This window comes from Cydia splendana, chromosome 9, assembly GCF_910591565.1.
Source record: "Cydia splendana chromosome 9, ilCydSple1.2, whole genome shotgun sequence".
In the NCBI taxonomy this organism is placed as follows: Eukaryota; Metazoa; Arthropoda; class Insecta; order Lepidoptera; family Tortricidae; genus Cydia; species Cydia splendana.
Genome location: NC_085968.1, coordinates 1058156 through 1075781, shown reverse-complemented (window position 1 = coordinate 1075781; position 17626 = coordinate 1058156). Strand labels below are relative to the sequence as shown.

The 17626-nt window shown below is 37.1% G+C and overlaps 2 protein-coding genes across 4 annotated transcripts in view; one reads left to right on the top strand and one right to left on the bottom strand.

Annotated features, from left to right (window-relative positions):
* The first annotated feature begins 7500 nt into the window (after positions 1 to 7500).
* LOC134793332 (myb-like protein X) lies at positions 7501 to 12448 on the top strand. Its single transcript, XM_063764872.1, has one exon. It carries the CDS (start codon positions 7501 to 7503, stop codon positions 12379 to 12381), a length of 4881 nt encoding a protein of 1626 aa, XP_063620942.1. The 3' UTR covers positions 12382 to 12448.
* A 1973-nt stretch (positions 12449 to 14421) lies between these two features.
* Positions 14422 to 17626, bottom strand: part of LOC134793331 (neurotrophin 1) — a 30026-nt gene continuing 26821 nt past the window's right edge. For 2 of the 3 annotated variants that reach the window (XM_063764869.1, XM_063764871.1), the window contains 4 exons: positions 17235 to 17384; positions 16491 to 16661; positions 16117 to 16240; positions 14422 to 16009 (listed from right to left, as the gene is read on the bottom strand). In XM_063764869.1, the coding sequence (XP_063620939.1) occupies positions 14951 to 16009; positions 16117 to 16240; positions 16491 to 16661; positions 17235 to 17384 (1504 nt within the window). In that variant the 3' untranslated portion in view covers positions 14422 to 14950. The remainder of the gene's footprint in view (positions 16010 to 16116; positions 16241 to 16490; positions 16662 to 17234; positions 17385 to 17626) is intronic. The other variant, XM_063764870.1, reaches the window with a different exon arrangement.

Sequence of the window (17626 nt, the reverse complement as noted above, 5' to 3'; positions counted from 1 at the left end):
ATTTTAAGTCGAAATAGTTTTAAAGTATATTTAATATTTCTATAGGGATGTCAAAAATCACGTTAACTTACTCGATAACCGAAAAATACGACTTTTAGAGAGACCAAGCAGTCCGTAGCTTGACTACAATAAAATCCAGTTAAAGAGACTGTCACTTAAACAAAACTAATCCCAAGCACACGCCAACAATGCAACAGCAAAACTAGTTTTTACAATGTCAGTCAATTTGCTCGACTCCCTACAGTCTCTACTCTAACTGGTTTTTGTTTTTACAATACGTTATCTTGTGATACGAATCTGGATCTCTCCTTCCGTGATTTTTGCACGCCAATTTCTTCTGACAGGTTAAACCTGCATACTTTTAAATTAAAGGTTACATTCGGATGGCGTCTGTTAAGGTGCCGTTCGTATTCAGACAGCACCATGCAGTATTACTGCTGAAGGATTTCAGGGCGACATAACTGCCGATCGCATTACTGATGCTGCCGCAACTTCTTTAAATATTTAATAAAAATTTTAGATACTTATTTAAATTAATGGACGTGTTTTAAAATAGGACATACATATACAATGGGTGTAATAGTTATGAAATTGTAGTAGGTAGTGTGACTACTTAAAAAATACAAATAAGATTAGAAATCTGAATTTATCTTAGACTTTACACATCATAAACATCAATAAATCTTTGTTATAGGTAATATCAATCCCAGTCTGATTTGGTTGCCTTGTTAAATAACCTAAAATGGGCAAAATTGATTGTCCGATACCACTATACAAGACCGAATAGCGTATAAAGGATGACTCAGGCTAGACCGGGCCGGGGCCGGGCCGGATATTCCGGTGCTTCGTTTTCAATGGAAAGCACCAAGTGATCACCGATCAGCCGTCATAGAAAATGACATGTCGGACGCCTCGGCCTGGGCACGGCCCGGTCTAGCGTGAGTCGTCCTTAAGGAGAGACTTGTTAGACCGCGGAGGCTGTCCCCGTTGGCAGGAAACCAAGTCACTCAAACGCCATAGTAGAATTTGCATAACCTACTTGCAGTTTCTTGGTGTTGCGTAGATTTCATGGGCGTTCCTGACAGCTTGTCTCTGCTGATTGACCCTACTTAACATTACTAGTGGCTCTGTTAGCTGTAGACCTCGCAAATCCCCATGGTTCCGCAATCTTGAAATATTTCCAAAAGCTAAATCCCTCAAAAAATCCATTTAACAAATGTGTACGAGAATAGGTAGAGAAATGCGACATGTAGAGGAGAACATCTGGACAGTGTCCAGTGTCCGGCGGACACATGATGAAATATTTTTGCCCAAGCTGAAATGGAGATGTTTTGCTCGCTCGTTTAATAAATGCGAAAGTAAATCTGTTGTTTTGTCTGTCTATCCGTTAACTCTTCACGCCAAGTCACTCAATCGATTTAGATAAAATTTGGTATGGCAATAATCTTAATTACGTGGAAAAATACAAAGTGTAACAAAAATAGTGAAGATCCGTTTGAGGGCATATTCGGTATCTTATTCTAATTAGGAAAAGTAAAAGAAAAAAAATTGTAGCCAATAATTTTTTTTTTTCTATGGGACTGGTCGTCCAAGTTGGCCAATCCTTGTTAAATTAAATAAATAATTTTTTTTTACTCGGTTTAAGAATTACTTATACTGTTGTAAGTGTTGGCGCCTCTTTTTAAGTAACAAATGCCTGTATAGGTATAGGTACACAATATGTAACGAATAGCCACTATTTATATCATGAAAATCATCATTTTACGCAAACGAAGTCGAAATAATGAATAAATAAATATTATAGGACATTTTTACACAAATGTTGTGGGTACTCAGACAACGATATATTATTATATAAATACTTAAACACATAGAAAACAACCATGGACTCAGGATCAAATATCTGTGTCACCACACAAATAAATGCCCTTACCGGGATTCGAACCCGGGACCATCGATTTCAGAGGCAGGGTCACTACCCACTAGGCCAGACCGGTCGTCAATAGTAATAATTATATAGTAGAAACCGTGCATCTCCTTGACTCTGAAGTTTCTGTCTCGATCTGTTTCCAAATGTTTGCACAAGTTGGTTCGAGTTGCAAAATGCAAATCGCCGGAAAAAGTGCAGTTGACTTGGCCTGATTAGGAGGGTTCTGTTCTGATAAGTATTAAAAAAAATGTTAGGTATTAAATAATGCTGGTAAATAAGCATAGCGCCTGATTATATGGTACAATTATGTATATTCAAATATTGTTTTAATAGCTTAAATTACAGATGTTAATTTCTTGCATTCTAGGAAGGTTTTGTTTGTTGAATGTTAAAATAGCAGGTAGGTACCCAACAAGAAGATAGTTACATACATACATACTACAGATATGCATGTCAATGTAGATCTAAAATAAGTAATTTTCTTATATAGAGGCACACCGTTTTTTTTTTCTATTTCATAAAAACAAACCTACGCGTAAAATTTAAAATATGCTTCTGTGCCTCCTCTGTTTCGAGTTCATAATGGCAGAATACCAGCGATGTGGCTTGCCGCATCACAATGCTGAGCCAGCGCCTATTCTGTGCCACGACACATGGCTTCATAATTTTTTAATGTAATAGTTAATAGTTTTTAGTAATTAAGTTGCTTTGCATGTTCTTATCTTGTACTTTTTCAATGCCGTGTATGTTGTGGGTATGAATAAAGAAATTATCTATCTTATCTATCTATAATGTGCCTATTATAAGTTGTGAAATTAGTGCAAATATTCGTTGCAATATGTTTATAGGTCTACCGTTTAAAGCAAGCGATAGCTAAGACGTTTATATGGTCAGCTACGGACTTGTTGAAGGGCTACATGAAGCTTGTAAATTTTTAAGTGTTAAGTAAGTAATGTATATTGGTCCCAAAATTCAGCAATCTTTTGCTATAAACTCACTCCGCAACTTCTTTACCAACCGTCTGCGTATGTAGTAGACCGATAATACCGTGACGATTCCTTGAACCTCCGGCCGAACCCCACTGAGAGCGTAACGAACGCAACTGGAGCGGGTTGCGGCTCGTGACAAGAGATTATGGGAAATGTAACCGAGGCCGTTGCCGTAACGGCGGTAATGGCTATTGTAGAAGATATCGATTCTCGACGATTCTGAAGGCCGATTTGTACTTTGTGCGTGGGGCATTACAGAATAAGTTTTGGGTCAATTAACTTTTTATGGTGTTGACTTAAACATAGAATTTGGGAGGTATACTCCTGAATAGATTCCCAAGATCCTTAAATTTCATAAATTTTTGTTAGGACGTAAAAACAGAAAATTCTCATGTCCAAAAGTATGGCGTCGTTCCACAGCCAGCCACAACGAACACAACTAGAACAGGTTGCGGATGCGTAGCGAAGGAAGTGTTTGAATTTGTATAGAATCACTTCATTTGATTTCCTCGCTCAGCGTGTAGTGAATCTATTGGTTCTTAACAAACATCCCTCGCTACGCATCCTTGCACATCTCTGGTGAAAACGCAGCCTTAGGCCATCCGGCCACGGCGGTACCCATCACATTCTAGGAAGTATGTATATGCAATTGTTGAAAGTCTAAGCGCCTTTGGCCAACTATTTCAGTTTACACGCTTAGCTTACCTAATTAGATACGAATTTCAGTGATTTTGAGAAATGGCTGAAACGATCACAAAGTGACCCAGACCTTTAATAGCAAGGTTATAATGACAGACAAATCACGAATCATTTCGAGACACTATTGAGAAAATCCTACAAAATCCTGCATTCTATTACAAAAAGAAAATGGCACAATTACATCAAACGATTTCAGGCCATTGCAAATAAATTATATAAAGAAATTCCCCGTCACATTGCACAAATACTGCATTGTTAAAGTTGCAATAAGTTTGGACATTTTGACAATTGGATCGAAAAATAATTTGGTCGGCACAATTGTTTAATTATTGCAAAGTGTGTAGAATTAGTTTCGGAGCCGATTTGATTGAACTACAGGTGACATTCGGAAGGCGACAGCATCAGTATCGCCGTTGCAGCGTTGAAATTGACGATTTTGCTGTCAACTGTCAATCTTTTTGATAAAATCTTGATAAAATGCGTGATGGATTGCTCTAATCGAGACAGCAATGCGACAACGATAGCAACGCTATTTATCAAGGACATTTTCAGTAATATTGCTGACGTCAACGCTGCAACAGCAGGTAAAGGTTACATGCGGATGGCGTCAGCAAAAGTGTTAACTCGGTCACTGTCATTTTCCGTATACCCTGCTCCTGCAATAGTTCTAGGCTGTTACGCCTGTTACATTCGCGATCTAAATGTCACCTTTACGTTGCTCCGGCCGCGGACGTAAACATAATATTAGTTTTGATCAGTTCGTTTAATTTTGTACCATTAACCGATTTTAAATTGATTGGTTTGTTCTAGAACCGTTTCCGTAGAGTGTAATTTTGCAATCCGGTACTTGAATTGCTGTTTTGACATACTTTGAAGTAAGTAATTTTAGGGAGTTTAAAAAAAAATAGACTATAAATATTAAACCTATCAATCATATACCTAATAATGTCACGATCTATTGTAGTCGTCTATGTAGGTTAGTCATTATAAAATCTGCCATACTTACATCTAAGGTGGTCTTTTAGTGTTCCGTACAAAACTTTGTTCACGGAACACTTATGGGATCACTTCGGTCTTGCAAATCAGTTATTTTTCTCTTCAATAGTAATCTAGGTAAGCTACTCGTAACAAATGTAAATAAATCAATTCAAAGAAATTCAGATCATTAATTAACATAATACTTCCAATCAGCGAAAAATCACACATCGTTAACTTCATTTTAAACACATTCAACTAGTTTGATTTATTATCCAATACTATTCATACTTCTCGATTCTTTCACAACATTAACCTACTTAAGTCCACTTTAATACAAATTGCTCCGTTTGTGACAGTGCTTATAACTTCGAGCCATTCGTCATTTTTGGGCCTTTCACGCCGTCAGAGATAAGTAAGTAATAGATTGTCAATCTCTGTCCTGGATCATGTCATTACGCGCTACTTCACAAGGCTTATGTTATACCTTTAAACGAGCAATTCTTGTATTCCATTTCATTGCGGGGATCTCGGAAACGGCTCTAACGATTTCGATGAAATTTGCTATATGGGGGTTTTCAGGGGCGAAAAATCGATCTACTAAGTGTTATCTCTGGGAAAACGCGCATTTTTGAATTTTTATGTTTTCCGAGCAAAGTCGGTCTCCCAGATATTATTCATTTGAAACCATATAATTTAGATAGCTCACGTACACGATTAGTGGAATTACCAAGGTAAACTGCGGTGACAGAGATAACAGAGATTTTATATTCATAATTATAGTTGACGTAATTAAGTTCTGTGATAAATAAAGGATAATAATAAACGGCCTCTACGTGTTGGATCTGTAACACCACGCACGCCTTACAAATGATACTATAATAATGCGCCAGGCTAGTAGCTTTGAGTAGGTTAGTTTACACATTTATTTACGCGATTTACACACAAATGAAATTCCTTAATTGTAAATAGTTTCAGTCTTCATATCTTTGCTATAATATAAACGAGTTTCTTCAAAGGGATCGTTGCACTCACTTATAAGTTATATGCCTATCGTAAACCTACTGTGTTCTGGTAAATATGCTGTAATTAGTCATAAATTATATAAAATACTTTTCTAGTTTGACGTCGCGTCGTAAATTTTACTTTAAGTTTATAAATAAAGATTCTGAATCTGAATCTTTGTATTTACACAAGCTTCATTGAGCGTATTGTGGAACTATTTCGAATTGTATAAGATTGTCCAATAGTTTTCAGAAAATTATAATCTTGTCTCCCGAATAGTTAGCTCATTGCTATGTGAAACTGAAACATCTTTGGTGTGACACAATTTAAAACTAATATTTTATTTATTTTTACGCTTGGAGAGCCTATTAGGTATGGTCTGTTTAATTTATAAATATTACTAGGCATTTTTCATGTACTATTTGATGTCGCTGTAAATATTGTATTGACTTGTAAAGGAGCCTTTGAGGCCTACTAACAGAATAAATGAGGAACGCAATCTGGAATATGAAGACGGCCAATCTCTATTATTTAACCGTCTTTACGCCATCATGTACTTGCACACGTTTGACGACATCCGGTATACTATTGTTTCTCAAGTGTTTAGTTATCTGTTTCGTTAATCGTTTGCTCCGTGCCACTCTTTTGCATTTCTCTGTCATGGTGTTGCGCAAGTGATAAACTTTACGAGTAGTGTTTAATGCACTTTATAATGTTATACCGATGGGATACCGCTGTGGGCCGATCAAAGTGGCGTGCTCTTGTGTTGGAAGTAGGGTTTGCACGACGGATCCGAAATGTATGGGAAGATCCGCGGATCCGGATCCAGATCCGGATAATTTCATACATTTCGGATCCGGATTGCAAACCCTAGTTGGAAGCCAAGACTCATTTTGGGTCATCGCGCCAACCAAGTAAGTAAGTAATAAGTTATAACGATAAGCGCTTCAGAAGTTTCTTTCTTCTTTCCAGAATATGTTTTCTTATGATATTGAAGGCAAACAAGCAGACGAATCGCCTGATAATAAGCAGTTATCGACGCCCATGGACACCTGCAACACCAGAGTTGCAAGTGCGTTGCCGGCCTTTAAAATGGAAGTACGCTGAAAGTTTGAAGGTCGTATAGGTCCGGAAATAACGCTGATGATAGTTCATTCCACAGTTTAGCTATTCTTACTTATATTAACTGTAACTATATAAATTTAATGTACTAATACATATATTATTTAATCGCTCCTAACATAATGCGCAAACGTGGAGTCACGGGACAGGCTTAGCCTAGTGTGATCCACTAAATTGATATATATGTAATTGCCTGATTTCAAATAAATTTTATTTTCAGGTTATCTTCGTTTGTCCATGTAACACCTATTCAGGCGTATCCAAAGTTCACTTTATTAGTTGCTGGCATTAATTTCATAAGTATCTACAGTAAAGTATGACATTATATCACAGGTCAAGATATCCTAGTTTTTGGATAAATATATCGATCATAATGTAAAATTTATGTCTCTAACCTTTTTTTGACAAAAATCAGAATAAATAGGAATTTTCAGAAAAAATCTGAACCATTAACCTTTTTTAGAAAACCGTCAATGATGATTTTTGATTCTGAGTCGATAATATCCGAGTAAAGTCAATGGTATTTTTTTTTCTGAAGTCCCCAATTAGCATTTGTTTATTTGATACAATTTTAACCACTGAACTCATTTAGATGTCTGGTTACTACGCTATTTCCCAAGCCTTACACCAGCAGCCGTAGCAAAGCGAGCGGCCCGCGGCAATCGGCCCGCGACCACCGAGGCGATAAAAACGATTGTCGATCCCGGGCCCGGCTAGTGCTCGCCCGACCGTGATGCGACCATGCCGACCCATGCGGACGCATGCGTGCCCATGCGCCCCATGCGCATACTGATCGTGTTAGTGCTTGTGTTGTGCGAGTGTCGAGCTATCCGAGTCCCTGTCGTATGGGATGAGAGTAAAAATAGTGAAGTGAAAGAGGTTCCAGTGACGCTGCAGCAATCTCAACAACAATCTATCCCGACTGAATATTTTGAATATAAAGCCCATAAGCCTGAGTTCGCTGTTGATGTTGCTAAATTTCATGGTGTTAAAAATCCATATGAGCATTATAAAGCGTATCCTGTGAGACCGTTTACTGGTAAACATAAGCCGGAATTAGGAATACATCATATGTTAGATGAAGATAAAGAGATATATAAGCCGTTTCAGCATTATGTAAATGGTGATGAAGAAATACAAAGTCAAATTATTCCAACAGCGTCAAGTTATGAAGTGTTCCATCCATATAAAGCCGAGGAGCCAGCCCTTCAAGAAATGTATAAAGACCCGATTTTAGATAAAATAAGAGGCGATTTAGAAAACAGCAAAGCCATGGCACAGAAATACGAGCAAGAAGCGGGAGAACCAAATATTGAAGAAGGTGAATATTTAGAGAGTCCAGAGCAAACCGATAAAAAGAAATTTCCTCACAAGAATATCCCAGCTCCTTACGAGATCCACAGACCCTTACGACGGCCAGTATACTATAGAGCCCCGCCAAAAGCTTTTACACATGAACAAATTCTAAATCACAAATTTAGACATCCGTGGAACCAAAACTTTGTGAAAGTTAGGCCGCTGCATTATCGCCCATTGAAATCTCATCTTCACAATTTAAGACAACACCATGCACTGAAATATGATGATGAACGTAATGAGTATCCGCAAGTTCCGCAATCAGAAAATTACGCGGAACCGCCTGATGGCTATGATATTTATTTAAAAGGTCAAGAACGTTATAATAAACTAAGAAATAATGTTGATGAGTCCATCAATAAAGCTGTTTTAAATAATCGGCCCCCTGCTTATGAAAGACTTGAACTGCAAAACAAAGATAATAGCGAAGAAAATGATGAAAATGATTTTGTACCCATCAAAAGTTACGCACAAGTCAGGAAGACTGAAACTACTAAACATCTACCAAAGGCAGCAGCGTTAGCAGATGCCATTAGTTATGACGATATAGTAAATGCTCACCGTTTGAGAGAAGCTGTTAAGAGTACTAAAGCTCAAACCGTTTACTCTGAAGAAGGATACGAAGACGCAGCATACGACCATGCCGGTGAACAGAAACATGCGTCTGATCACGAGGGTCATGGTGGTTTCCTAAAAGAATCAGAAATCAGTGGAGGAAAATATAAAACGCCTTCCTTCAATGGTAAGTACCAAGATTCGAGTGGGTCTGTTTATAGAGATAAGAAGCTCCATGGAAAAAAATGGAAAGAGGACAACAAAGACAAAGATGATCAAAATGACTCCGAAGATTACACTGAAGATGAACATGATAATTATGAAGAAGAAGATGCCTATGGAAATGTCCCAGATGACGATGTGCGACACAAGCGAGAACATGACTCAAAAAACGATCAAGACAATGAAAGCTCTAATAATTCTCCGGTTCATGAACAAGATGAAAATAATGAAGAGAGAGAAGGTCAAGAAGAAGAAGAGGAGGGAGCTGTTGAACAAGATTCTGACAATTCGTCAAATAATGAGGAATCAAGGCACAAAAGGGAAGACAAACCAGCAACGACCGCTAATCTAACTGAAGCAGATCATGATGTTAATAAACGCGAAGCAAACTTTGAAATTCCGGAATTTGATTTCAATTCAACATTTTTAAGTGAGGAAGAATTAAATAAAATTGCAAAGCTTAAGTTACCTAATAAAAAGAAGAGCAATTTGAGCGAAAAGTATCCATACTACTTTATAAAACTAAAGTCCGTGAATAAAGACTCTCCACTACGCTACGCTGAAAATTTAAAACTGATGCCTGTAAAATCTAAAGGAGGCACAGAGTTTTATGACTCACGGTCAAATATAGAATGTGCAGAAGTCGATGATGAAGTCGATCCCATTCCAGAAAAAATTAAAAATAATGGGACCCAAACTTCTGAAGAACATAGCGACGATGATCAACCTAATGCAGGTGAGAAAGCAAAATTTGATAACTCAAAAAATAAGCAGCGACTGAAAGGCCTTGGAGATAAAATTGATTGTTTTAAGGCTAAATATTTTGGTAAAAATCCACTAGATAGTCCATTTTTCAAGGAAGACATTATTGCCAACCCAGAACCAATTAAGACTCCTAAGCTAGAAACATTTAAACTAAACAACTTTGGAAAATTATCATCAAATCTAAATGGTGATAGCTTTAAAGATGCAACTGATTTTGCTTTGTTGAGAGATAAATTAAACAACGGATCAACGGCACTCCAGGACTCATTAGTTAAAGCAACAGAAGAACTTAAATCTTCCGTGCTGTTGCCTTCCAACTTTAGTTTTTTAGATGCCAATCAGCAGAGTAAAGTATATGCTGATATTTTAAAAAATATTAAGCAAAATTTTCAAGATCCATTTGTTAGACATAGTGACGCAAAAGTTGTTGACCGATTATTTAATACGTCTGTTGATGATAACGAGGCAAAAAATGTAACCTACGAATCATTAAAAAATAGAGAAGATGTAACGAAACCGCCTTCATTACTACGACGAAAAAGGGCTGCACCTTTCATATACGAGCCGTATAAAATTATTCGAGAAGGCCAGGGCCAAGAATCCAAAAAAACAACAACCACAGGTAACATAAGTCCACTCATTAAACAACTTCAATCAAGTAAAGTTGTCGAAAAGGTACTAAACTTTAACCATGACAATGATCAACCGGTCAAACGTAATGTACGAACACGCACTTACAAAGACATAAGTAGGAAAGATAGGGAAAAAACTACTAATAAGGACGAAATAGGGTTTGCAGATATGAATATCGATCATCGAAGAGGTGAACCAAGGTACGAAATCAAACCTACCAATCACAAAACACATTATTCACCAGTTGATCATAAAAAAGCAATGTCAGTTGAAGATTATGAAACTCGAACCAACACAACAATTGCACCCACAAGAAATAGTAAATCATCTAAAGCGAAGTTTGTAGAATCAAGATTGTCTCCATCGTCCATAGAATCTGCCGCCTCTAAAACAGTGAACAGGGTAGTAAGTACTACGTCTGCATCTAAAAAAATAAAAGAACCCCAAAAACCGATAGAAAGTGAAGAAAGTGGGGAAGAATATGATGAATATGAAGACGATGAAGAAGTTCCAACAACGACCACTACCACAACAATCAAACCATCTTTTAGGAGAAGGGCGCGACCTACTACTACCACCGCAAAACCAACGAAAGTTGAGGAAGATGAAGAAGATGATGCAGAAGAGCTACCGAAGCTACGCTTAATTACAAGATTTAACAAACCACATATAACTGAAAAACCTGTCATAAAAAAGGAGTCAATCAAATATAAACCTACTGAAATTGATACACACGATGATATCAATGCCCCAAAATATACAGAGAAAAAAAAGAAAACTAGGAAATCGACGTTAGTTACGGACACTAAAAGGTATGGAGATGAAGATGATGATGATATGATGAAAGAGGAAGTAGATGCAATGATTGGAGGTAAACATAATATGAATGAATATGTGCCTAGCTATGAGAAAGAAGCTGATACTGTAATGGAAAAGATAAAAAAGAAAGTGCCCGAGTCAAGTGAAGAAGACGAAGGAAGTGAAGAGGAAGATGATGAAGATGAGGATGACGATGACGATGAAGATGACGACGAAGATGAAGACGAAAGAGAGGATGACGATGATGAAGCGTCGCCATCATCTGGCGAAGATGAAACAGAAAAAGAATCTCATCCAGAACCAGTCGTTTTGACCACCCCTGAACCAACAAAGCGTACTCTTCTTCGAACTACAGAAGCACCTATCTCCACCACAGAAGCGCGTAATTTAAAGATAGATCTCAAACCAATTATCCATAAAAAGAAAGTGGAAATTCATAAAGAATTGCCGGTCAACATGTCAGCTCCCCACGTTACACAGTTTAGGCAAGACATAAAAGAAGTAGAGATAATTAAAGAACTGCCTCAAAAACGCAGGAAACCTCAAAAAAATGTGGAAGCACTAAATCTTTTCAAAGATGAAACCTTAGCGGAAGATATAAATAAATTAAAAGATGTGGAAATATTCAGAGAAAATTTGGATTTTAAGCAAGGACCTAGACATGGAGGAAATTATCGAGCCGCTGAGATAAAATTAGCGCCAGTTGTAAGTTCAACCCAAACACCTTTACGAAGAAGAGGTTCAGGACAGCAACGATTCGCTCAGAAGCCTGAAATTGAAGAATCAGATATAAAGGATATCGAGGTTAATTCGAAACGTGGCGGACACATGAAGTTAAAAAAAGATGGGCGAGTTAAAGACAACGAACCAGCAAACGCAAAACATATTGAGCTAAGCGAATTAGACGAACCTCGAGCATTACATGGAGGTAACCTGAAATCGTTACAAGATACTTACAAGTCTCGTGGAAATAATAAGAGTGCAAAACTGATCGAGCTTGATGATGAATACGACAATGACGACGACGACTCAGATAAAAGGCATGGATCGTACGACAATAATGGATCAAAAGGTGGATTGCACGGAGGCAACTATAGAAGTGCCAAATTGGTACAAGCAGAAGCACCTAAAGATGATTCAGAAAAAAATAATAAACAAGAATTACAATCGAGAAGTAAAAATTTAAAAAATGGACGGCACAGTGCTGCAGATGTACTAGAAGGCTTTGCAAAAGCTGTTCCTTTATTGACAACTACGCCAAACTATATTAAAGACCCAAGTAAGCGCATGTACTATTACGTCGATACCTAGAAAAATAAGAGCATACGCCATGAATGGACTGATTTGTCTTAGTCTTCATACAAAAAGTATCGTCTGTGTTAAAATATTTAGTTATCTTGCGCCGCGCCAATACATGTACAGACATGTACGAGTGAAATGCACGATAATTGAATGACATCAGTAGATGATGATGATATCACTGTACGTTCGAATTGGTTTGATAATCATCAATGGTACATATTTTTCTTGAAATTCATAAAATAATAAGAAAACTCGATTAAGCAAGTTGAGTGGGTCTCTCTGCTTTGTATGAAAAGTAAGATGATGCGTTGTTTTTTTTTTAATTAGGTTGTAAGTAGAAAGTGCCACTAAATTTCGAATCACTTTTGAACAAAATATTAAAGTGTTCGTCGAAAGATTGAGATAATTTGTCTCGTTTTTTTTTTCTTTGCTAACGAAATCTTCTGTGATAGAACTTGTTAACATTGTTTATTGTTATAGTAAGTAAATTTACTAACTGTTGTTATACTTACTTATTTATAATTTACTAAATAAAATTTGTAAAAATTACTGCCTTCGTTTTCTTTTATCTATAATAATATCACTATTTTTATGGAATAAAGATACATCATCGCAGTGAGTAAGTTAGGTATTTCCTGGAGTCAATTGCTAAATAATACTTATGCTTCTTCAAATATCTATAATTGTAATTTAAATTTAAATTAATTAATTTCATTTAAAATAAAAACAAATATTTTTATCATAATAATATTGATAGGTATCTGATTTTGTCTGAGATGTAGGTACACGAAACTGCTTTGGTTGAGACATGACTCCTATTATTTAGATCAGGGGTCTCCAAACTTTTTTATCTGAGGGCCATATTGCGCCTCAGAATTTGCGGGCCGGATTGGACCGCTGTCGGCGGGCCGGATTGGAACGCTTCGCGGGCCGGATTTGGCCCGCGGGCCGGGGTTTGGAGAGCCCTGATTTAGATGTTTTACGGAAATAGATATTTATTTATTGTTTTTTAATAGGTATACGAATAAAAATTTGGAGTGTAGCTACAGTCACCTGCGATAATATATTATCGCTCTTCGAAGGCCGCAAAAATATGTGACACGCTCTTATGGCTGTACAAATAAAATCGTGTCAGATATTTTTGCGGCCTTCGTTGTGCAACATATTATTGCAGGGAACTGTACATAAATAGATATTTTTTCGCGTAAAATTAATTAAAGAGCCAACACAACTCTAGCATAACACAAAATAATTAGAAACATAATAATAGTATTGTGCCACTGGTTCAAAATTAATAAAAAGATCAATACAATTACGACCCTACTATGCAATAATAATTAATTTTATGTCACGTCTATCCAAATAACGTTGTATTCTTATGCAAAAGCCTCAATTATAATCTTACTTAATGTCGTCGCCAATTTTCTCGTTCAGTTCACATCTGGGTTATGCTCGAAGATCAGGTCTCGTATAGTTTTGACACCACATTGTAATGAGTTCGATTACTTGAGAATCTATTGATAATAGGGATCGTTCAACTCGGCGCAAAAAGCCGCTTTCACTTTTGGTAAAGCGTTGGACTGGGTATCACTTTAGAGTTGTATTGAAATCGAGTCTGAACTGCAATATTGTAGGCCTTATAGATTTAAACGTCTAAACATTGCTTTCGGTCTTGGTGTGTTTGTATCTTTGTATCTAATTCAAACACAAATAAAAAAGTACCTATGTATTAAATACATGCTGAAATTAAAAGGGCCGATTTTTATTTTGCCGCAGTTTTTTTTTCGTCAGATTTGCTACGAACTAGAAATACAAACTCCCAATTTGGGAAAAAAGGAAATGTACCTATGTAATTTTCCGTTGCGTTACAAAAATAACATACGTTTTTGTAACTCAGAAGATTTTGTAGGACATAGGTACAGTAAAATTATGATTATTTTGTACAAACAAAACTACAGTAAACTAAAAATAATAAGTAATACGACTCATTAACTTTTCTATGTTAGGTATATTTTTATGTTGTTATTTTTTTCAGTGGCGTAATAAAATATACATTTTGAAGATACACATTTATTGTCTGGCAAGTCTTTTGAGTCTAACATTAGCTTACTTATCCTAAAGGTGAGTTACAACTGGAGTATCATTATTATCATTACTGCAACTAGAAATAATTTAAATAAATACCTACTAATCAATAATTTACATTGCGATTCGATTTGGCATCGTTTGTTCACGTTATAAATATAAATATTGCCTCTTCCACTTAAAGATAAAACCTTGTTAAATATAAAACATTAAAAGATCCGATTATTATCATGTCATAATACATCCTTAAACAGTTGTAAAACGTTTACAGGCCTTAATAATTTAGTACTAATATCATGTTGAGTATTTTAATTGTATTGACAAAACTCTTTATGTTGCATTTCTTCTTAAATTGCAACTGTAGTAGCTTAAAAATATAAAATTTCCTAATTAAACAGTACTGAGAACGAAAAACATATATACTTACAATACTGCCTATATAAACGTTTATAACTAAATATAACGGCAACTCTGATTATTCGTATCTTTATTGTTATTTATGTTTCTTTCTTTCTACTAAATTAGTGTTTTGTGAACTCCTTGGCGGTGGGTGATTCATAGGTTTCCATTCAGACTCTGACGACGGAACGTACGCTGCTACCACGTCTTCTCTGTCAATGGAGTCATTTTCTTCTTTCTCCTCTTCTCCAAAGAAATCTATTATAGGATGGTAATTATAATTTACTCTTTTTCCATTCGAAACATTATCTTTTACAGATTTAGTTTGCTGTTGACTAAAGCCGGGCGTCTTTTCACTCGTAACAGCGTGAAGTTTTGGGGCAATAGTAGGATGTACTTGTCTAGGTGGGACAGGTTTCTGATTGGTTTTGTTCGCCTCCTCATCAATTTCTTCGTTGAAATCTTCCATGGTTTCCAAGTTGCTTCCCGTAAACGATTCTACAGCCGACGTACCTGAAGAGGATAAGTCGTCGGGAGCACCGGATATCTTCTTCCTGATTGGTCGACGGTTCGGCCTTGATGCTCCTCTCTTGAATTGGGACGTACTTTTGAATTTATTCGGAATGTCGTTTGAGAATGAAAACGACGTCGGCGCAGACGGTGTCGGAGGTTCTAGATAGCTTGGCAACGTGACGGGGTCAAATGTGCTGACAGGATTTCTCGATATTGGAGGGCGTTTCATGTTTCTAATGGAAGTGGCCTGGTTGAAGGAATCTGGGAAATAAGTGTTACCGTAAGAATCAGTAGGGCTAGAGGGGAGTATAATAGGTATTACTGGTATTGCTGGCAAGGGTAAGTTACTGTTATCATCATCGTTAAGTTTAGCATTAGAGAAAGACGTACCGGTTATTAGGTTGTGGTTATCAGAGAATGGTGCGAATGACTCTAGAGGCTTGTTAAAGGTGAACGGTGGGTTTTTGGAGACGGTGGGTCTTTGGACGCTGGGTTGTACATTTTCGAAGGCGTGGTTGCCTTGTTCTGAGGACAGTTCCTCTACTGGCATGTTCTCTGCTGAGGATTCGTGGATCCTATGGCCTAGTGGTGGGAATGATACGCTGTAGCCTTCAATGTGGCAGGAACAACATGTTGGCACCTAGAAATAAGAAGAAAATAAATATGTTGTAAATGAATCACGAAAATCCATTAACCATTTTTAATCTATTTTTTGTTGTTGTTGGGAAATTAAATTTCAGTTTTTACCTTGAATATGTCCATGTGTAGTCCGTTCTGCTGATCCCATGTCAAAAGTCTGTGATAGTTGTAAACTTGGACGCATTTTGATTTAAAGTTGTCCGTTAAATATGTACATGATTCTTTGGGTTTTCTGAAATAAAAGTAGGTGAACATGAATTACAAATATTAATCAATTGTCATAAAAAAATCTAATATCTTTTATAAAGCACAAAGTATCTTATAATACACAAATAGTTGCAATAAAAGTCAAATAGTTAGAAAGTCTCCTGCCTACTGTATTGATAAGATAATGTAGCAAATTCACGATGCAAAGGCTACAGTCAGCTTTACCTGCGGAAAGCTGTATCTTCCACGGAAGCCGAATATACTACTGTACTTACAAGCACTTCTCCAGCCGTAGCGTCTGCGTATGCTCTCCAGTGTTGACGATGTATTTCCAGTGGCCTGAAGTTGCGCGCGCTCGTTGTGGTCGAGCGTACTTCACAGTGCTCGGACACATGAAGCCGGCCTCACCCGCGCTCGCGAAGTCTCTGTTTGCTGTGTCGCCTCGTCTGAAGCAGAGGAAACGTCGAGTTAGTATATTGTTCTACACATCTTACGCTTATCAAACACTTCCACAAAAATACTAAGTAGCCATTACTGACGTCTCAAAATGTATTGATAGCCTGTCAATCTGAATGAAACTTTTTGGGGACAAATCTAATTATTTTTATCAAATATTTTGATTTGTGTTTTTGAAATATGTACTTTGCTTATACATAGGTAGTGAAACACACCCAACTCATTCTTAGTCTATGACCCAACTTGCCAGTAGAAAAGGGCGCGAAATTCAAATTTTCTATGGGAAGTCATTTCTTCATTTCTAGGCTACAGTTTTTTAATTTGCCGCCTTTTTCTACTGACTCGGTCGCTGTGCCAGAGTATAAATATAAATTATTAATTGAATTAGTAAATAAAAAGTTATAAAGCCCTCCAGTGGCGGAAGCCGGATTCGATTCGGCATCTTCTGCTATCGCGGAACTGTGGAATGCCCCTACAGATGGGTGATGGGCTGATGGGCCATTTTTCTCGAGACGCGAATCACGCCCGATGAGTTGATTTTTTCCCATGTGATTTATATTTACCTATTAGAGACCAGATAGTGTTCCGCCGTGTACTTGGCCTCCTGAGCGGCCGTGACGCCGTCCAGGGCGCCTTCCCCGGGGTCCCTGAAGTCCGCCAGGAGAGCCCCTGCTGCCGCCTTGTTGCGTCGGATGGATTGGATTATTGCGTCTCTGAAAATATTTGGAAGTAAGTATAGTAATTTAAGGAATGAAAATAGGTAAGTTATGTACCTAAATATACTAAAGCATTTTTGATGTGGACTTGTGGACTATGTATTATGCTTTTCATGTTAAGAATGAGACAGAGTGTTTATTATAACTATACTTGGTTGTCCAACCGATGATATATAAGTACTTATAATAATTTTAAAGATACAATAAGTTGTACCTGATTGGCCGAGTCACGATCTATT

Excerpts from the sequence above, each read along its gene's own strand:
- LOC134793332 (XM_063764872.1), top strand. The coding sequence starts at position 7,501 with ATGCGCATACTGATCGTGTTAGTGCTTGTGTTGTGCGAGTGTCGAGCT.